At 43.6% G+C, this 22,489-nt stretch overlaps 1 protein-coding gene across 2 annotated transcripts in view; it reads left to right on the top strand.

Moving 5' to 3' along the window:
- The first annotated feature begins 1,700 nt into the window (after positions 1–1,700).
- SLC15A2 (solute carrier family 15 member 2) overlaps positions 1,701–22,489 on the top strand; it is a 65,876-nt gene continuing 45,087 nt past the window's right edge. The window contains exons 1-6 of one of the 2 annotated variants that reach the window (XM_050917050.1): positions 1,701–1,788; positions 11,110–11,156; positions 15,057–15,144; positions 16,804–16,945; positions 19,292–19,384; positions 20,472–20,571. In XM_050917050.1, the coding sequence (XP_050773007.1) occupies positions 1,740–1,788; positions 11,110–11,156; positions 15,057–15,144; positions 16,804–16,945; positions 19,292–19,384; positions 20,472–20,571 (519 nt within the window). In that variant the 5' untranslated portion in view covers positions 1,701–1,739. Of the gene's footprint in view, positions 1,789–10,994; positions 11,157–15,056; positions 15,145–16,803; positions 16,946–19,291; positions 19,385–20,471; positions 20,572–22,489 lie in introns of those variants that run through there. The other variant, XM_050917049.1, reaches the window with a different exon arrangement.

The raw sequence follows: 22,489 nt of genomic DNA, 5'->3' as shown, positions 1-22,489 counted from the left end.
GAGAGATTTCAAAGAGGAGAAAGAGTGAGTTGATGGATCAGTTCAGGGAAAAGCGTTCCATACAGAATGAAAGAAAGGGCACAGATATTTGTAGGACCAATGGACAAAGAGATGGTGGGGGCTGGGCCTGTTGGGAGACTGGAGTGGACATGAAGGATGCAATCATAGACGAGCAGAAAAGTAAGGATGGGTGAAGCTGTGAAAAGTCTGTAAGAAGAAGCCAAGAAGTTTGACTATAATATGGTGGGAAAAGGGTAAATCAGCAGAGAAGGGGAATGGGGGTAATGAGGTTAGAATGATGGAGAGAGAATCCTAGCAGCCGTGTTTTGAATGGATTGAGGGATTGGAGTCAAGCTTGGGAGGCCGGAAAAGAGGAGGTTGTGAGAATCAAGCTGGGAGATGATGCTGATGAGATGGGCTAGGGGAAGGAGGAAAAGAGGACAGGATCATGGAAACTCAGGGCAGGTGAGGAGGCTGTGGTCAGCAGTGTCAAAGCAGAGGACAGCTCAAAGAGGATGAGGATGGATTAGAGGCCCTGAGATGTGGCAACAAAGGGGTCATTGGAGACCTGTATTTCACATCACTGCTCAGCCAATTGAGCTTTGCTGCAAGCCATTTCCCCTTCATTTGACTGTTTAAAGTGTGTCTGGAGAAGGGGCCTTCCCCTACTGAAAAGCCCTATAGACTAGAATAGAAAGTGATAACGTTTTTATTATAGGGTTTTTGAAAAATAAATAATTATAAATAAACCCAAGAAAATTAGATTCTGTTTATTAAAATTCCTATTGTTTGATGTACACTGATAACTGTGGATTAGCACACTCGCATTGTTTTAAGTATATCGCGATGTTTGGGTCACCACTGGGGGATGGTAGTGGCTCATCGGGGGGGGGCAGGGCGGCAGGAGGGCAGGGAAAGACAGGCACTCATTTCTCTGTAGGGAGATACTGTGGCTTCCCTTTAGAGGTTAGTTCAAGAGAAACATGAAAGGCAAGTAAAAAAATTGTGCAAAGGAAATGATTTGTATACAGGAAATGATTTAATGTAACAAATCATTGCCTTTGCTACATTAAAGTACGGGGGGGCGGGGGAGGTGAAGAAAGGGCTCTGTGCATGATGAATAGGGCATCAATTTAATAAAGGCTAACACACCAGATGCAAGAAGAGCTTAGAATTAAAGTTGACCTGTTAAGAGCTGATGAAGCCCCTCTCGGAACAGCGTCAACTATTGTCGCATTCACTCAGGTAAGGCCAGATCTGCAGCTGCTGTGTACTGCAGTAGCTCCATCCAGGTCAATAGGGCTATGTTAGATTATGCCAACCGTAGAGCTGGCCTAATTAGTCTTGGGTCAAAAGCCTGTTCCCTCAACAGCATAATAATTCTATTTAACACCCTCCTACCCTACCCCACCCTGCCACAGCTGAAACTAAATGTGACTTCTCAAGAATGTCTACCATGAAAAACATAGGGAACATTCTGATTGTAATTTACCAATAGTTTACATGTGTGGCCTGTCCATGCATGATTTTCTGTTTACAGAAGTTGAGAATAAATAACTTCAGCTCCTCTTGAAGGTGAATAATCAAAGACTGTCCAATGGCATTTTCTTGGTGACTAACTTGTCACTACAGTAACGTGAAACATTAACAAAAGTTAAATAGATAGGCAGGATCACTCAGCAAAATTAATTTTCAGCCACTCAGGGTTGGGATCACACAGAGCACAGAAAATTGCAAACATGGCAAAGGAGAAAGGTACAAAGGAAACAGCAAAGAAAAACCAAACTGGTGAGAAATTTTATATTTGTTTTCCTTGCTAATTTAAAAAAAAAGAAGAGAGAATGCAAAGAAAATGCTGATGAGTCTAGCAGAATACGGTTTCTTTCATTTTCATTGGCTATGGGGCTTAGTGGTTAGAATGTGGGTCTGAGGTTCAAGATTCCTGGGTTCTGTTCCTGACTCCGCCAGTAACATGCTATTTAGCCTTTGGCAAATCACTTAACTTCATTGACTCAGATCTTCAGATAGTGTAAATCAGTGTAGCTCTGTTTCAGTCAATGCAGTTATGATGTTTTACATCAATTAAGAATCTGGCCCTCTGTATCTCAGTTCATCTGAAAATTTACTCTTATAAAAATGTTTGGATTCAAGGTTCCATAGGGTGTTATATTATTATTGTCTTAGGAGGAGACAAAATAGTACTTAAGAACCATTTCCCAAGGGTTGTGGTGGAGTCTGCATCAGTGACAATTTTTAAATCAAGATTGGATGTGTTTCTAAAAGATCTCTCTGGTAATTATATTGGGGAAGGTCTCTAGCCTGTGTTATGCAGGAGGTCAGACTAGATTATCACAATGGTCCCTTCTGGCCTTGGAATCTCTGAATCAAGTCAAAAAGAAGATCAGCAAAACAATGAAAATATTGCAGTGAATGATATTACTAGTAGCAAATCTTCTCTAGATGCAGAGTGGAAATAAGTGTACACAGATGCATTGGCCAGGTGGAAAGTAAGTAAGATACCTAAGGAAGTGGTGCTGACTAAGGGAGATTAGACCTTAAGAGTCAGGAGAACCAGCCTGTCAATTGTCTCTGTGTGTTTACTCGCCTGTCCGCTTTTTACTGACATACCTTGGGTAGCCCCTCCTAATTCGCCCAATCACCTTGTCTTTTCTAGGCTCTTTGAGAATTCCTCTGATCCCAGGCTTTAGCATATTCCTGGATGGAGCCAGACTAGGGGCATTCCCCAATAAATAGCCTTTCTATTTGTTTCCTCCAGGACTTTTATCTGTTTCAGTTATTTATTTTTTTGGCGCAGTCCCTCTAACTAGATCTCTGCTCGAATACAAATTAATATCCTGGGAGTGGCAGCCCGACGTGCTGCTCCTTTCCCCACTGTGGTTCCCGGTAGAGCTCTGCAGCACCGCAGATATCCACATCTGCAGATATAAGTGTGTATCCACATGGAGTTCTACGTATAACAGCCCCCTTGTGATCTAACTCCACTGCAAGTCGCACATCACAACAACCAAACACACAGCAGCCTGCCGTAGAGCCATAACAAAAATACCAGGATTTCCCACTTTGTCATGCTTCAGACGGGGATCCAATGAATCAAAAGCAAACGAGAAACTGCAGTGGGTATCAGATCTGCAGGACCGGAGAAGGACAAGAGTGAAAAATGCCCTAATTGTTAATTCACTTGAATGAATTTGAAACAACTTACCAAGTGTCATGGTGGAGTCTCCATCACTGGCAATGTTTAAAAATCAAGATTGGATGTTTTTCCAAAAGATTTGCTCTTGGGGGAGTGCTATGGCCTCTGTGTTATACAGGAGGTCAGACTAGATGATCACAGTGGTCCCTTTTGGCTTTGGTATCTACGAACTCAGAACCGTAGGATGCTGTTACTGTCCCCTACGAGTACTGTGCAGACATCTGTGGGGTGGAAATTACAGCTACAGTGGAACCTCAAAGTTACGAACACCAGAGTTACAAACTGACTGATCAACCACACACCTCATTTGGAACTGGAAGTAGGCAATCAGGCAGCAGCAGAGAGAGAAACACACACACACATACAAAGCAACTAGAGTACAGTGTTGTGTTAAACTAGTAAAAATATAAAGGGAAAGTTTAAAAAACAAAAAGATTTGACAAGGTAAGGAAACTGTTTCTGTTCTTGTTTCATTTAAGTTAAGATGGTTAAAAGCAGCATTTTTCTTCTGCCTAGTAAAATTTCAAAGCTGTATTAAGTCAATGTTCAGTTGTAAAGTTTGGAAAGAACAACCATAATGTTTTGTTCAGTGTTACGAACATTTCAGAGTTATGAACAACCTCTGTTCCTGAGGTGCTTGTAACTCAGAGGTGCATTAAACAGTTCCCCCAGTTACATTGTAAAGAACAACTCTGTTATCCAGAAAGTAGGAAATCTACCCTGAAAAGAAGTGATTCTGAATCTAGCACTTACTGATTAGAATTGATTGGCCATATGATATTAATAGAACATGTATCTGCTATTATTGACCATGAGCTACTTCAGTGTAGCATGCCAAGGAATGGTGTAATAGACCACAGGTAATTCCATGTCAATTTCAAGGAAGAATAGCCTGGGAGCTGAGAAGCTTAGGGCTTGATCCAACTTCTATTAAAGTCAATGGGAACCCTCCGCTGACTTCAGTGGTAATTGGGACAAGCCTTAGGCCTGGGTAGTGTGTGAAGTATTCATTGAAGCGGCTTGGGGATGAGCACTATGTACTGCAAAATGACAAAAGGACTTGAAGGATTTTGAAAAAGCAAATTTGGGGGAACTAAGAAAGCTTGTTGGAATATGGGCCTAAATTAACACAGGCCAGAGAAATGCAAATTAATGTATCAGGTGGAAAATGGAGGTATTCTGGGAGAGGAAGAATTGCACTCCTGCCTCACACACACTATCTCTGTGTGTGACTGTGAATTATTAATTAGATATTTGCTCATGATGCAATATAGCAACAAAACCCCTCCAACTCAGTAGGGACACGCAGAGGCATATCACAAAACAGAGAAGTGGTTACATGGTAGTAAGCATGACTGTCCTTAGGATTTATGGTGCCCTATGCACTATTATTAAATTGTTGCCCCTATGCCCGACGGCAGCCCAACCTGGCCCACCTCCCGGTGGCAGAGAGTCTCAGTTCCCCACAGAGACCCCTGTAGCCTCTCCCTCATGCAGAATGGCCATGCAGAAGGTACCTAATTAAAAGCACTACATTTGGGAATAAAAAACGTCAGTCACAGGTGTTTTGATATGTCCTGAAGTTTGTCAGAGATTTATTTTCAAAAACTTCGTAGTAAGGGAGAGTCAGCTATCCTGCTGAATACAACATTAAATATTATGGAATACATGATGCAGCTCTTCTGTTTTACATTTTCTTAATCAGTATTTCTAAGCTGTTTTATAGTTTAAATGTACTCTTAAGCCTTCATAAAGTAATCATTCCAGATTACTACATATTTAACTTACTGAAACAAAGACATTATTTTAAATTAATCAGTCACAGAGGTTGAGTGTGTTCATAACAATGTTCATTGCTTTTGGAAAAAGGGAACACGAATTTACTTTGTATGATCTCCATAACAATAGACATGTTTATGAAATTTCACCAACCTTAAAAAATATGTTTCCAAAGATTTTAGGAATAGCAAAGGATTTTATATCTTACTAAGGCACTGATTTTGCTGGAGGGTTCTTTTAAAAGTAGTTCCCCAGGTAGTCAGAAGTAAAGAAAGGGAAACTTGTTTGTCCAGCTATCTGGAAGGAAAGGGGTGTTGTCCCTTTAAGGGTGCTCTTTAATGGAGGTGGGGCTGTGTGAAGGGAGAAAGGGATGGACAGAAAGGACAGGAAGACTTTGGAAGCAAGTTGTTTTTTTTACTATAGTAATTAAAAATTAAAATATGTATTTTAGATAACAGTGGTCTTTTGAAGGATTTATTTAAAAAACGGTATGTTTGAAGATCCAAGCATTTAAGGCTAAATATGATTGTGCATCTAAAAATCTATGCAAGGATTTTTTCGAGATGTGATTTTATAATCTTCACCAACTCACTAATGAAATATTTTTAAAGTAAATTTTAAACTAAGGCCATGTCTACATCTAAAATTTTGCAGCGCTGGTTGTTACAGCTGTATTAGTACAGCTGTATAGGGCCAGCGCTGCAGAGTGGCCACACTTACAGCAACCAGCGCTGCAAGTGGTGTTAGATGTGGCCACACTGCAGCGCTGTTGGGCGGCTTCAAGGGGGGTTCGGGGAACGCGAGAGCAAACCGGGAAAGGAGACCAGCTTCGCCGAGGTTTGCTCTCGCGTTCCCCGAACCACCCTGCAAACCGCAGGGAAGGAGACCTGCTTGTTCGGGGAACGCGAGAGCAAACCGCGGCGGAGCTGGTCTCCTTTCCCGGTTTGCTCTCGCGTTCCCCGAACCACCCTGCAAACCGCAGGGAAGGAGACCTGCTTGCTCGGGGGTTCGGGGAACGAGAGAGCAAACCGGGAAAGGAGACCAGCTTCGCCGCGGTTTGCTCTCGCGTTCCCCGAACCACCCTGCAAACCGCAGGGAAGGAGACCTGCTTGTTCGGGGAACGCGAGAGCAAACCGGGGAAGGAGACCAGCTTCGCCGCGGTTTGCTCTCGCGTTCCCCGAACCACCCTGCAAACCGCAGGGAAGGAGACCTGCTTGCTCGGGGTTCGGGGAACGCGAGAGCAAGACGGGGAAGGAGACCAGCTTGATTACCAGAGGCTTCCTCAGGTATGCTGGGATACCTGCTTATTCCACGGAGGTCAAGAAAAGCGCTGGTAAGTGTCTACACTTGATTACCAGCGCTGGATCACCAGCGCTGGATCCTCTACACCCGAGACAAAACGGGAGTACGGCCAGCGCTGCAAACAGGGAGTTGCAGCGCTGGTGGTGCCCTGCAGATGTGTACACCTCCTAAGTTGCAGCGCTGTAACTCCCTCACCAGCGCTGCAACTTTCTGATGTAGACAAGCCCTAAGATCCTGTAGACTAACATGTTCTGAGTAAACACTTGATTATATACCTGGGGGTTGGCAAATGCCTGTTAAATGGCTTCATTACCACTTGAATGACTCTGTAAGTTTCAGTGTTGTGCTAATAGATCTGGCACACCGGAAGGCCTTTTCACTTTTAAGTTACCGGAATAAGAATCACCAGGCTGCAGCAGCCAGCTGTGGGAGCCTGCCGGAAGGGTCAGAACAGGGATAGGAAATCCAGAAGAGTGGCCACTAAGACCCAGTGATGCCCCAAATTTTCAGGTGCCCTACGCAGCCCCGTATGCTGTGGGTGCCTAAGGATGGCCCTGATGGTAAGACTGAGCCTGGAATGCTGAATTCAGTTCTCAGCCCTTTTTTGGCAATTGGAAGGAATTCAGAGGAGACCAACAAACAGCTGATCTTGCAAGTCCCACTACAGTAGAAGGCTTCTGAGACAGCCATTTGGGGCTGAGATCTGTAGGAACAGCTCATGAGGTTTTTGACATCAATGAAACCAACCCAACCCCCTAGTCTACCATTAAATTAATCTGGGTCCAGATCCAAATACTGGCTCATTGAACCATCTTAAAATGTACAAAGTCTTGAGTCTGATTATAATTTTACTTGCACTAGTTTAAGACCAGTGTCACTCCATTGCCGTCCCTTGAATTCCTCTTTACTGACACTGTTGTAACTAACCGGAGAATCAGCTTAACAGAATTTAAGGCGTTTGCAACAACCATAGATGATCAAGTCTTATTTTGTATTCATTTGCATCTCCCCTTATTTTAGCTATTTTCAGGTTTATTCTCTTAATTCTGCAGAATCAGGGCTCATCTACACTACAGAGCCTATTTCAGCACAAGCAGGTTGGCTTAGCACCATGTGTAGATGCAATGTCAGACAATGAAAGGAGGAGTTTTTCTGCTGGTGTAGGAACATCACCTCCTTGAATGACATTGGCAATGCCAATAGAAGCACTCCTCTGTCAGCATAGCTGTGTCTACATGGAGGACTTTGTCAACATAGCTCTATTGCTAGGGGGTGTGTGGTTTTTTTCACTATACGGTAAAAGTTTTAGGTGTAAACCAAGCCTCATTTTCAGCATCCTGTAAAACAAAATAACACTGATTGCTGGTGGTATGAATTTTTCCCCACTTCTGTCTGCTAATTTCTGTTGGTCATCAATTGTGTAAATATCTTTGCAATGCTTTTGGTAAGTTGTATACTAAGCCCATTACCTGATACAAGTTTTCTTACTGGTTCTAAGTAAATCACTTATCTTATGTAAAGCATGGGGTTGTTCGCGGCCAACGAGAAGCGAGGGAGCTGGTACAAATTACTGGGGCCCGGCGGGCCCGGGGCCTGGCTTTCCTGGCTTTGTCAGCCTGTCATAGTACCTTTCCCCAATCTGAACATTAGAGTCCAGAAACTGGGGTACTAGCATGAATTCCCCTGAGCTTAATTACCTGCTTAGATCTGATAAGCTGCCACCAATCAGGAATTCAAGTGCCTGATACACTCTAGTCCCCCCAAAACCTTCCCTGGGGGACCCCCAAAACCCAGACCCCTTGGATCTTAACACAAGGAAAGTAAACCCCTTTCCTCACCGTTGCCTTTGTCAGCCTTCCCCTCCCTGGGTTACCCTGGAAGATTACTGTGATTCAAACCCCTAGAATCACAACGCAGAGAAATTAGGTCTCCTGGGGAGAAAGACAGATTCACGCTCCATGAATCTAAAACAAAGGGATTCCACCCTTCCCCTCCCTTCTCCTTCCCTGTTAAGTACAGACTCAATTCCCTTGAGCCTCAGCAAGGGGAAAAAATCAGACCGGTCTTAAGCAAAACTTTTAATAAAAAGAAAGAAAAAAAGTAAAAGGTCTATCTCTGCAATTTAGATGCTAAAAAGTTACAGGGTCTGTCAGCTTAAGAAATTGGAGAAACAGCCTCCTCCAATAGAAATACAATTTAAAATACTTCCAGCCAAATACACATTTGCACATAAAGGAAAACAAAGAAAAAGACTATACCGCCTTTCTACCTTTATACTTACAAAATTGGAATAGAAGATTGGAGAGCCTGTAGGTATGTGTGGTCACTCTCAGAGCCCAGAGAGAACAAAGCAAAACCCAAAAAAACACAAACAAAGGTTTCCCTCCACTGAGATTTGAAAGTATCTTGTCTCCTGATTGGTCCCCTGGTCATGTGTTTGGTTCCCTGTTTGTTAACCCTTTACAGGTAAAAGAGACATTAACCCTTAACTATCTGTTTATGACACAGCCCTGTTTAGCTGGTCCGCCCTTGCTGGGGGGCCCCCAAAAAATTTTCACCGGTGCTCAAACCCACTCTTGGCAGCCCTGGGGTTGTTCACGTGCTCAGGATAAGTAGGTGCAAGACTGTGAAAAAATCAAAGCATCTCATTGTGCTAGCAGCATGGGAGTCCAGTCCCACATTTTCCATCCTGTTTTTATTACTGGTCTAGCTCATTTGCTGCTGGAGTTCCCACTGCAAACCTGTGCATTGGTGGAAGACCAGAGTCTTCTGTGGCAGGGCTGCCTGATGATACACCAGAAAAGCAGCTAGGTCCTGATGCAATGCTCACTGAAGTCAGTGGGTCTTTCCATTGACTTCAGTGAGCACTGGATCCGACTCATAATTATCAAGAGAGATATTTCAAATGGACATTTAGGTCTAGTGACTGACTCACAGGGTGACTGTGCGTAAGTCACTCTCTCTCTGTGCTTCAGTCTCCTCATCTGTTAAATGGGGATAATATTACCCACCTCACAGGAGACTAAATTAATGATCCGCTGTATATGCTCTGCGACCCTCAAATGAAAGGCTCTACTGTGAAGGCATGTAAGGTATTGTGACTATTAATAATCAGGAGACAGGCCTGCAGTATTATGGAGTCAGCATAAGCATCCAAAAGTGAGGACAGGAGATCTTTCCTCACAGCTGTGCCAGCAGCTAGGGGTGCTGCATCCCCACCAATGCAGTGTATCTTGCACAGAGGCAGCCAGATTCTGACCGGACCACCTTCTCAGCTAGTGCATTGAAGTCAACCTGTGCTGGTCTGCTTCACAAGAGAAGATGTGTTCTTACTGATGATTAAGGTGCAAGGGGTAAAGCCAGCAAGAAATTGGTGGGGCTTCCCTTTATGATCAAAAGGCAGTTTTCCTGTGCTCGTGTTGGACAAGTGTCTGGTTGTCCGTATACAAGATGGTAATGGTCAGACCTAGGTGTCTCTAGACAGGGCAAAGTCATGGATCTTGGGGAAGGGGGGATAGGAGCTCTTCAGGGAGCCTTGGTGGGTGTGGAAATGCAAGATGGGAAATTCCAGGAGGGAATGGATATGGGGCTTTATGGCCGGCAGTATTGCAAGTGTGGCCAATGCATCAGGGATATATTTTGTGGAACAGAGCTCCACAGAGTCCCGTGCAGAAGATTTAGGGGGAGGGGCGTATATAGGCAAAGGGCATTGGGTGTCTATTGGTCCAGTCCTGCAAGGAGCTGAGCACCTTTAACTCCCATCGTCTTCAGTGGGAATCAAGGGATCACTGCACCATGCAGGAGTCATTCAGCACCATGGGGAGCACATCAGGAGGCCTCCAGAATGAACTTGCTGAAGGATTTCTACAGGGGGAGGGATTTAGGCCTTCTCTCAGGGGGAAATGGGGCAGTGAATTGGGGGGTCCACCTGGGGCTGTCCTGGTGGAGTATGGGGGAGGGATCTGTGTGAGGGCAGCAAATTAAATGGTTCTACAGGGGATTGCAGGATTGCTGTGGGGAGCTGAATGTGGGGAAAATATCAAGTGTATCTATATGCTGAGAGTAGAGTGGGACTTGTTTAATGGGGTTCAGGAACCCATCAGGGCTATGGTCTGAAAGGTGCAGCAGAGGTGGACATCACAAGTATAACCCACAGGTAGCTTGTTAGAAAGACAAGGTGGATGAGGTAATATCTTTTATGTTGTCACTGTGCTATCCATGTGGTACTTTTCTCCAGTCCACCTGTTAGCTCTGGAAAGAATTTAATAAATCTGTTAAAGCAGCAAAGAGTCCTGTGGCACTTTATAGACTAAGAGATGTATTGGAGCATGAGCTTTCGTGGGTGAATACCCACTTCATCAGATGCAAATCTGTTATTACTGAGACTGGTCTGAGATGCAAACTTTGCTCCTAAATCTGAGTTTCAACAGGCTCCAGAGGTGTTTGGATCTGGCATTTGTTCTTGGGATCATATGTCTGTGGCACACGGTTCTTTGTCGGGCTAGTTCATGCACGATAGCCAGGGGAGTGCCAAACAAACAATGCAAAGTGCTGAGAACCCAAATCCATTAGTGATTTAGGATGAGCTACTACAACAGCTCTGTTGTTGTCATTCCTAGTATCATCCCCACCAGTGCAGAAATGTGCTTGATTAGGGTTAACTTAACTGAATCAAACTCCAAGTCCTGCGGTTGGAAGTCTTCCAGTCAACTCAGAACAGCTACATACCATGGTGTCAGGCGAGGCGAAAAGGGAGATGAACGCTTTTCAGAAAAACAAATCCAAGGAAACTTTATTCACTTTTTTTCCTGCAGGAGATGATCCCCCCAGAGGAGGTTTCTCTTCTCAGAAAAAATCCCCGGTGAGTATGACATCGGGCTTCCTTTTTTTGCTTTCTGTTTTGTTCACTCCAAACCTTGCAGGATCACTCTGTTCCTTCCCTTGTCGTGCTGTGCCTGCAGATAGACACTCCGTCTTGCCTTGGACTGGAATTAGCATTAAAAACTCAAAACAAAATCCCCTCTGCTAACCTGATTAAATTAAGAAAGGGCAGTTTATGGGGAGAAATGAGCTGTCAGATTCTTTGGGAAATGCAGCTTTGATTCCTGCCTTTTTCCTGGAGACTCCTTCTCTTGCAGAATAGTTCCTTTGAAGTGAAGATTTGGAGGGCAGGGAGGAGTGTAGGGGCTCCGCAGTGGGCCTATTTATTTGCACAGTTTGTTGTAAAGCCACTACAGAGGCAGTTTCCAGATGCTGCTGAGCAGTGAAACAGATGTGATGCTAGCACTGGCCATTGCCGCACATTCCAGTGCTCCGTCTCCAGAGTGAGAGGCTCTGGTTAAAATCTTCAGCTTTAAAGGCAGATTTAAAGGCAGATCTAGCAAATCATTTTCTCGCCATGCAGCTTTGACATGTGTGCTGCCTCTCAGGCTAGTTCTCATCCAGCGATTGAGATCTGTGCATTTTGTCATGCTTCCACTGAGCCTGAAGTTTGCTTTTTCTGGACCTGACTTCTGCGGCCCATAAAAACAGCTGCTATTTTGTGCTTGTAAATGGGAATATTTCCTTTTAATTCTAGAGCCAATGGGAGTTAGGCACCTATAACATACTTTTGAGGATCTGGGCCCTAAATCAATATACAGACACCTTCATATGGGACCTGATTTTCAAAGGTGACAAGGGTCAACTTCCTTGGGATCTGTGAGCGCTCAACAGTTCTGCAAATTATGCCCTTATCTAGGTAACAGATTCTTCCACCTCTGTATACTTTTGAGGAGCTCATTACTCCAAGAGCAGCACCACTGATTTCAATGGGACTAGTTGGAGAGTCAAGTGCTACTACTCAGTGTCAGTAAGTGTGGCAGAAGCTGTCCTAAGTATGGATTAAGTTGTCTAATTTTAGATACCCAAGTTTAAAAGTTTTGCCCCAAGGCCACAGAGCAAGTCAGTGATAGAGCTGGGACAACGACTCAGCATTTCTTAACTGTCAAGCCTGCCTTTGGTTTTATGCTGCCGCCTCCTGCTTCCTAGATGACATCGCATGCTGATGCAACATCAGTTTGGGAAGATACCACTTCATTGGTTCCTCGCAACACAACATTGCCACATCATGATGCTGAAGCCAAAACTAACGACCCAATACTGCAGACAATTGCTACACGCAGCGTTCGTAGTTACAGCTGGGCGAAGTTTTTCAGATGAAACTTTTTTTCACTGAAAAATGCAGTCAGGGTGACCAAAACATTTTACAAATCCATTTTGAATTTGCCATTGTTTTGGTTGGAAGAAAAGATGATTTTTTTCCCTAAAAAATCAAAATGTTTTGTTTCATTTGAAATGTTTGTTTTGTTTGAAACAAAACATTTTGATTTCTTTGATGCACAATGACTTTTCACATTGAAATTTACTTCAATTTTATTTTAAAAAATTAGAAAATGAAAAAATCCTTCAAAACGAAAGGAAAAGTTTTGCTTCAAGTCAAACAAAACACTGCATGCCCCAAAATGATTTTTTTGATTTGTCAGAGACTTTATTTCTGGTTGACCTGAAGCAATTCCACCCTTCACCCCAATTTTTTCCAAGTAACCAGAGAACCAAAAAGTCACAGCTCTGTTAGTGACCACTGATGTGAGAAGTGCAATTTGACTTTCAGTGGGTAGTAATCGCTACATGTGGCAATAAGCGTCTGCAGAATTGGGCCCTAAATTTGTAACTTTTAAAATTTTCTGCACACTAGCCGCACAGGACTGTGAAAATCAGGACTCTCTTGCAAATTTTTGGATAGGCAGAAATGTTCATGTAGTGTACTTTTATTTCTGTTTGCAAAATAAGACAGAATTGCATACTTCCCTTTCTCTGCTTTTTCTTGATTACATACAACTTGTTAGAGAAAGGCAGACATTACACTCTGGGGTGTGAATGTGTATGTGTGTGCGCCTGGGCGTGCATCCACACTTGCAATATTTACAAGTTTTTATGCTTTGGGTGTTAATTAACAAGGGGTGCTAGTGCACAAATCTGAGAAATTAAGCCACCTTATGTAGGATTTTGCATACAAAGCATATTCCAGACTTTATAGCTACAGAGTAAATAGTAAATAACATTAATAACAGTTGCTCAACCTGGGCACATGGTCAGAAGGTTTCTGAAGAAACAGGTATGATGGCTGAAGTCTTTATCCCATAAATAAGAGATGAAAAATGTGTTTGAAATGATGCACCAAAATATTTGTGTTTAGACAAATGGGGTTAAATTCTTGAAGGTTTAATTTTTTATTCTTTTTTAATTCACTCATACAGTCTTTCATTGTTCTTGTACATGCCTGGCCAAAAAAAAAAAAAAAAAGAAAAAGAAAAAGTATTGTTACACTGGTATTTGAGGTTAAAATATTCTGTCACTCCAGGAATTAAAATAAACCCAAAATGCCTCAATATTTGGGCATGCTTGAATAAACATCTATTTTGGCATCTGTATTTGTGTTTTGTGAGCCATTTTTGAGGCTGAAAAAAGAGGAAATCAGTATTTCCATCCTTCAGGAGCTAAAATCTACTGGGAAGACCAGATCTCATGTCATTTTGGCCCCATAATATGGCTCTTTAAGAAATTAAAAACACAAACACCACCCATGAGTAGGCTATGATTTAGTGATGGGTATTTTTAGTAAAAATCATGGACAGGTCTTGGGCAATAAACAAAAATTCATGGCCCATGACCTGTCCATGATTTTTACTAAAAATACCTGTGACTAAATCTTGGGGGGATGCTTGGGGCCATCGGCACTAGCTCTTGGGGCCAGCAGAGTGCGGCTGCTCCAGCCGGCCACCTGGGGACCGCTGCTGGGGCCAGTGGACTGCAGCTTCTCCAGCGCGCTGCCTGGGGACCGCTGCAGGGGCCAGCAGACCATGGCTGCTCCAGCCACCTTGGGACGGCTGCCAGGGGCCACCTGAACAGCGGCTGGTGTGGCTGTCCCCGGAGCCACCTGAGCATTTGGCCCTGAAGCCAGCTGCTTGGGTGGCCCAGGGGTCAGCCACACTGGCACTGCAGAAGTCATGGAGGTTGAGGAAAGTCACGGAATCCATGACTTCCATGACCTCAGTGACAGACACGGAGCCTTACCCACAAATCAGGCCGTGTCTGCACTACGGACTTTGGCTGACACAAGTTATGTTGGCATAAAGTCACTGCAGTTAATATATCACTCGTGCATGACTAGTTGGCTTCTACAGGTACTCACCAGGAGTACTTGTGTCTCTGCATAGTGCGGTGCACCATGTGTAGGTATCCCAGTGTGCAATTTGCAACTGCACTGTCTTTGGGGAAGTTTTGGCAATGCATGGTAGTGCAGAAACGAATCATGCAAAGATAACTGGGAGCAAGTTCTCAGCATGCAATTTTCTCCATCCCATGTCATCCATACCCCATCATTTTCATGCCTTTTTAAAAAATCCCATGAGCTCACACAGCCCTCCTTGCTGTCTGCCATCTCTGACAGTAGGATGGAAACTGCAAAGCCCTGAACTATTGTCACAAATATTGCAGCACCAGATCCTCAATACCATTTGGGGAGTTGATGTTAGTGTGTGGTGATAATGGGGTGCCAGAATTACATGGCTGGGATGTGGATGTTAATCTCCTTGGAATTTGGGGTGTTTGGCTGTGGGATTTTGGATTGGACTCATCCGTGACATCATATAGCATGGGAAGACGTTGCTGGGACCATTGCTTTTCACAAAGCCAGCATGTTCCTATTTGTTTCTCATAGAAACTATGTGGCACCAACTACCCGCTCAGCATTGCCTTCATCGTGGTGAACGAGTTCTGCGAGCGCTTCTCCTACTATGGCATGAAAGGTACACGGTGTATCTAATAACCCTGCTTTGCTTTTCTTGGCAGGGCCCCCCTCACCCTGGTCTGTTGTCTTCAAATATATGCCCATTGCTTTACTGCACATTGACTCAGAGAGAGTTCTTCAAAGTATCAGTTTAACTAATTGAAACCCCATGTACATCCTGGATCAGGTTTTCCCGTGGTTTCTGAGTTGGTCCATAAACTGATTTGTGTGTGCACCTATTGCATTTACACGAGCAATGTAGGAAACTATGTGGGCAAGGGCATGCTCACCCAAAACTTGCTTGTGTAAAATCAGAGATTAGGATCGGGCTGGCAGAAAAATATGTCCCGGTATGCACTCAGGACATCGATACACTTCCAAATAGAGGGGGCCTGAAACCAGACTAGCCAGTCAGAACCCCTTCCAGTTTCAGTGGGTGGGAGGGTCAGATTTGAAACCATGGATCCACATTTGCACCTACAGGTTTGGTTTCAGATCAGATGCCAGACTGGGAAGGGGGCTTCTATCTGACATAGCTGGAACCTCCCCGTGAGGTTGCAGTCTCAGAGATTCAATTGATCTTGCTAGATTTCCACCATCAAATATCAGCTGATTTCAGGACAGCCTTGCCATATGGGATCTGCCATTTGCAGATTTGTGGGCAATAATGAATTCTGATCCAAATCTTAATCCTTGATACGGTAGCAAAATGAGCCCTAGTCTTAACCTGATCCCAACACTGCCTCCTCGGGTCACCTTTGCTTACAGGGTGCAGCACAATCTTTGACAGCCCCTGTTCCAGCCCATAGGCTGATGAAGCAGCTGCTTCTGTTCCACATGCTTCTGTAGGTTTCTAAGCAGCTGGATCTGTATAAACGCAAATCCTGTAGCCCGGCCCTGGTCTCCCTTTAAACTGACCTTGAACATTGGTTGCTGCACAGGATAATATGGAGATCTACCACATGGCTATTCCACCCTAACTGCCCACCATGCTACCCTTTCCCTGTGGTTTTAAACCTCCTGCCTGTCTTTATGCCAGCCTTACCCAAAAGGAGTGAGTATCACCCTTACTGAACACGTTCAGGTGACAGACATCCAGATCCTGTCCTTGTATAAGACAAAGCCCCAGCTGAACTCAGGATCAGCCTCATAAAAGAAAACAGGCACATTACATGTCACCTCACTGTCCACATGTAACTACTGAACTGCTGTGGATCACTGATGCTCAGGGCAAGTGTCCTCAGGCAGAGGGGGAGCGTACTGCACACTGGCAGAATGTGGGTCTTTGTCTCGCCCCCAAAAGCTGGACTATGTTAAGGAGTTTATAAGTCAGCGTCTGTGCTCAAGATGATGACTTGTTCCTTTAGTTCATGTAGGAGGGACTCATGATATTAAATATGGAGGTACTGGAGTTGATCTTAGCCAGGGACCCTACTACTATAGTATGAAAGGGATCTAATGAGAAGTGTAATGATACCTGACCGCAAGACAGGCGGGGAAAGAAAAGTCACAAAGACGAGTCCAAGACTTTTAATTCTTTCCATGCCATTGTGTGCATCATAGTCTTATACAAACAATTCAGTTGATCTTAGTCACAGTGATTTAACGCACCTTGTTCACCTGCCTGGTTGTGTGTATGGATTATCTGACCTGTTTTGTTTGTTTCCTTTTTTTCAAGCTGTGCTGACTTTGTATTTTCTCAATTTCCTCCACTGGGATGACAACTTATCCACCACCATATACCATGCCTTTTCAGGCCTGTGTTATTTCACACCTGTCATTGGAGCTCTCATCGCTGACACATGGCTGGGAAAATTCAAGTAAGGAAGGAAACCTCTTTAGTTCAAATATACAAACCACCAGCTTTACCCCTCCAATAAGGAGTGAACAGCTTATATGCTTGCCGAAGCCTATCGTTTTCAGGGCTGCCATAAAAGAAGTGCTTCAGCACTCGCATGTGGGGAATCATGATGTGTGTATTATGGTGGCACAGTATTATGGTGATGAGGCACAGGATTCAAAGATACCCCATGAGGCTCAAGGTACCTGTAGAGCACGGTGGTAGGCATGGTATAAAAACCGAGAGAGAGAGAGAGAGAAGATGCTGGAGCACTACTTTTAATAATGCTCTGTATTTCTCTTCCATCTGAGGCTCAATAAATGATTTACAATGATTAACAAATTAAATCCCATAAGTCCCCTCTGAGGTACGCAACCATTATTTTGCCAATTTACAGGTGAGGAATCTGAGGTACATTTGCAAACTTGACACCATCAAATTAGACCTGAATAAAGTCTGGGAATCGCTGGGTCACTACAAGACGTAATCTCCCATCAACTGTTGAGTATGGGTCATCCACCCTGATGCAACTGGCATCATTAGCACTACAAAAAATAATTTTTACTGTGTTGACATTCACACCACCTTGTCAGCTGTTGGGAAAGGGACACATCCACCCTGACTGAATCATTGACTCCCTCCCCAGCCCCTCCCCCGGGCTTGGTAAGGTAACTCCCATCTTTTCTTGTGCTGTATATTTATGCCTGCCTACTGTAATTTTCACTCCATACATCTGAAGAAGTGGGTCATAGCACACAAAAGCTTATGCTGTAATAAATTTGTTAGTCATTAAGGTGCCACAAGACTCCTAGAGATTAACATGTGACTTGCCCAAGGTCAGTGGCAGAGGTGGAGATAAGGATCCGGGAGTTCTTCTTCCCAGTCTTGTGTTCTGATGTCTAGACCATATTGTCTTCTCAAAAACAACATGAAGATCTCCCGTTTTTCCAGAACTGAGCATGGACTTCCCACTTCATGCTGTCCTAGAAACAAGGTTCTGAACAAGAGAAAACCAGTTTGGATTCCTCTTTCTGCTAGCATGTTCCCAACAGGCCGCCGACATCCTCTTCCCTTATGCTAAAATCCAGCTTCCAAACTCCCTTGTCCATTCAAACAAACAAAGTAACATGGGAGGTTTTATTTTGCAGCTTGGTTACTCAAGTTTAGTAGCTGAGTTCACTGATATACAAGGGTGTCGGTGACCTGAAGGATATAAACCCTCAAGCAGATCTCTTAAGTAGTAGGAGTTCAGAGGAAACTTTCCCCGGGGCGGTTATGCCCTAGCTGCCTATTGCAGGGTTATTGCCTAAGCAGCTGATACTGGCCACTAATCAACGTCCAGACTAACCCGCGGCATCGGCGGGTTAAAATCGATTGCTCGGGGATCGATATATCGCGTCTAGTCTGGACGCGATGTATCGATCCCCGAGCGCGCTTACATCGATTCCGGAACTCCATCAACCCGAACGGAGTTCCGGAATCGACACAGAGAGCTGCGGACATCGATGCCGCGCCGTCTGGACGAGTGAGTACCTCGATTTTAGAAATTCGACTTCAGCTACGTTATTCACGTAGCTGAAGTTGCGTATCTAAAATAGATTTTAATACCCTAGTCTGGACGTGGCCGAAGACAGTCTGCTGGACTAGATCGGTCTGATCCCATCTGGCAATTCTTACATCCCTAGGAATTAGCTGAGTCAGTTGGGATTTGAACGCATTCAGGGCTGCTCTGGTTCCCAACTTTTGTTGTGACCATTGGATCACAAGTTGTCTTCTGGAGCCTCAGCTGCTGTTAGAATGGGATCATCAGAGTGCTTTCATCACACTGTGTTATCCTAACCACTGCATCTGTCAATGCTGCTCTTAAAAACATCTGCCTGAAACGCAGACACAACGTAACTCTTTGGAGTGTATGAGCATACAATATGCACCCTCCAAAGTACGCATTCATTTGGCAGGTGAGCTGGCAAATGCCTGTGTGTGTTAATCAACTAAATATGACCTGGATAACCACCTGAAACAACATTTTGAATTGGAACATGGTTAGTTAATTCCACCTGGAGATCTGTGTGTGCACAAAGCAATGTCTGTCCCTCTCTGTTAATTTTAACCCCACCATCTGAACCCATTTGCCTATCTCTTTCCTATGACACTTTCAATGCTGACACAGAAGTTACAGGCCTGGGAATTGCCTATGCTGTGGACTGGCCAGTTACCAGTGCAAATGTCAAGCAATCCCACTGTATCAGGAAATGCAGACATGCATTCTGTTTGCAGGTCATAAATTACCCAACAAGTATTCAGCTGCTACTGTTTTCTTTCTTAGGACGATTATCTACCTCTCCATTGTTTATGTGATTGGCCACGTGATAAAGTCTGTTGGTGCGATACCAACTGTGGGAAACCAGGTTGTTCATGTGTAAGTAAGTCTTCGAACTGGTGTTTTGATACATTATTATGGTTATTCATTTATACAGCTCCCAAATAGACATCTCTAATTGTGTCTTCCCTTTGTCAGGCCACCAGCCTTTGGGATTTGCACAAGATGCTTTTATTCATATACATCGTGTAGTTTATGCAGCTTCATAATTGTAAACCAAGCAGATAACTTGTACTAGAGATAATGGCCAGTCTCGAGACCAGCTAAGAAAAATTCAGGCAGAATGATGTGGGTGAAGTTTAGGGAAAGTGCAAACAACTTTGTGTGTGTCTGTCAGTGGAGCATGAAATCATCAGTTTGAGCACATTTCCAAAACAGGTTGGCAGGACCACAACTTAAGGAACCTATCTGTTCTTCAGTGCATCTCTCTTCTCTCCCTCCAGAGCTTCAATCAGTCTTCTCCCCAGTACAGTTCCCCAACTCGCTTCTTGGCATGTCTGATAAACTGCTAGCTGGGCACAGCTCAGAAAATGTGCACAACAGGCAAAACAACATCAGATTTACTAGACACCTTTCTAAGTTCCCTGGATCCGTCCAACCCCATGTATTTTAAAGCTAGCTGGGAAGCATTCTGGAAGGCCACTGTCTGATTGCAATTAGCAATGTATGGATCTCACTAGGTTAGGAGTTTGGGTGCAGAAAGAACCCAAAAGTGATGCTGATCAAAACCTTTTTTGCTGGCAAATCTGGCCTGAAAATCTTACAAGAAAAAGTTCACTCTCTCTCTTGACCTCTGGTACTTCCTGCTTCCAGCTGGACCAGAAATTGACTTTCTCATGCATCTCTGCACTTCTACTTTCATACCTGGTTGATACTCAGAAATGCAAGAAAACGACAAAGTTAATTGAGTTTATCCAACACTCCGAAAGCAATGGTTCGGTTTATGTTTTGATGGTTTGGGATGGGGTTGGGGATAATTCTTTTGTTCCTAGCCCATCTCAGCTTGCTCTTCACTCACAGCCTATGTGCAGATTAATAAATGACACATCTGGTTTAAGATGTAGCTAGAGTGCTCTGCTTTATCCTAAAGGGGTTCTGTGCTGAAGTTTTTCCTCCCTATTTGAAGGGTTCTGTCCATGCTTGGCCTGGCTTTGATTGCTCTTGGAACGGGAGGTATCAAACCCTGTGTGGCTGCCTTTGGTGGGGACCAGTTTGAAGAAGAACATGTAAGATTTTATTTTCTAAACTATGCAGTGTCTGGTGTATCAGTGTACGGGGAGGTATATGACGTGATCAAACTACAATCAAATGAAAGCATGCTCTGCCTTGAGAAAGAGAGATTATAGTACTTCACTGTTCTGCCTTGAATCTCAAAGCACTTCACAAACATTAGTTAATGGCCCCTCACAACAGCCTTGAGAGAGGTAAAGCTTCAGTCACCACTGAACTGCTGCTGCCTCTGAGCCAACTCAGTAACTCTGTCACTAACATGTAGCTGCACAAAATAATAATTTGGGGGCACTAAGAAAAGAAAAATATTATATTTGATTAAAACTGGGGCACAGGGGAGAAGTAGGTAGACAGATTATTTCCTGAGTTGGAAGACACCAAAATTGTCACCTCTATATGTGTGAAATTGCCTCTTTAATGACAACAAGTGTTGAGCACCTCAGCTTTATATCTTATCCAAAAGGCAGCACTTTCATTGGCTTTGTGATCCTTAGCAACACTGGTTCATACTAAGCCAGACAGGAGAGTGCTACCTACCACATCACCAGCACTGCTGACTGAAGATTCTAGGTGTTCATTGACGTTTTCCATCCAACCAGTTGCTTCCTTGTTTATTAGAGCTGATTGGAAATCAGAATTTCTATCCTGGGGGTAATTCCAATATGTTGACATTTGTTTTGGAACCAAATCAGGGTAAAAAGTCAAAATATCTAAATTTTTCACAGAACAGAATGTTCTGAAAATTTTCAATTTGGAAATAGCACAATGTTTCATTTTAGCTTAGTTATTATAGTGCCTCATGAGCACTGTAGTCCAGGTGCTTCGTGCCACCATTCTCCCCTCTGGGCTGGGATCTCTAGCCAGACTGCATCTCCCATGATGCACCACAGTCAGGGGACTCCCATGATGCACCAAAATGGCTCAGTTGGAGGGGAGACTAGTGTGTCATCGGATATGTAGTCCAGCCAGGGAGCCCAGCCTATAGAAGAGAACAGGAGCATGATGCACCCAAACTGCAACTCCCATGAGGCACCAAAGCAGTTCAGGCAGACTCAGATTAATGTCAAATTGACTTGAAATTAAATGCTTTTTGTGGCAATTTTACAGAATTGACATTTTCAAATTCCATTTTGATTTTCTGTTTTGAAACTACTTTGTGTTTCATTTTAAAAAAGTTTTCTATTATATCACAGAATATAAAATTTAAAAAGTCAAAATAAGAACAAAACTTTCTCATTTTGTTGGAATGAAATGTTTTTTTTCCCCCCAGAATTCCATTTTGTGAGCAATATAGATTCCTTCACCCCCATTTTGGAGTAGAAGACATTTTAAAATCATGAAATTTCCTGCAAAATAAAAAGTCTGGTTCTCACCCAATTATACTGACTCCTGTGACCTTCAGCAAGTACTTGAGATCACTGATTTAGTTTCTCCATATGTAAAATGGTGGAGATAGTAATATTTCTACATACATAAAACTGCCTCTGCAGATCCCTATTTATCTAAGTGAGGACCTGCAGAGACTATATAACAAGAGTGCTCCTGCAACTCTGATAAGTAACCTTCCTTTAATTAACCTCATGGGGACGCTGAAAAGTTTTTTATCTAGAGACAAATTCAGTTCTGTGGTACCTGTGGGCAGAATTGCACTGATGTCAGTAGGGTGTCAGCTACTTACACCAAACCTGAATTTAATCCCTAATACTGAACACGTTTTCTTCAAAGAACTTTATGAATATAATTGTCCTTGGACCTGCCATGTTTTGGGCAGTGCTTCCATGAACAATTATAGGGGCCACTGGCTCAGAGCTGCAGGTAAGGTAGAACACACGCAAAAAAAAAAAAAAAGATTTATTTGCAGGAAATTTCCTCTCCAAGCATTTTTGTCTGTAGACAACTGGTTGTCCAGACTAA

The sequence above is a fragment of the Gopherus flavomarginatus genome, chromosome 10, assembly GCF_025201925.1.
Source record: "Gopherus flavomarginatus isolate rGopFla2 chromosome 10, rGopFla2.mat.asm, whole genome shotgun sequence".
Lineage (NCBI taxonomy): Eukaryota > Metazoa > Chordata > Testudines > Testudinidae > Gopherus > Gopherus flavomarginatus.
This window is presented reverse-complemented; position numbering and strand designations above follow the sequence as displayed.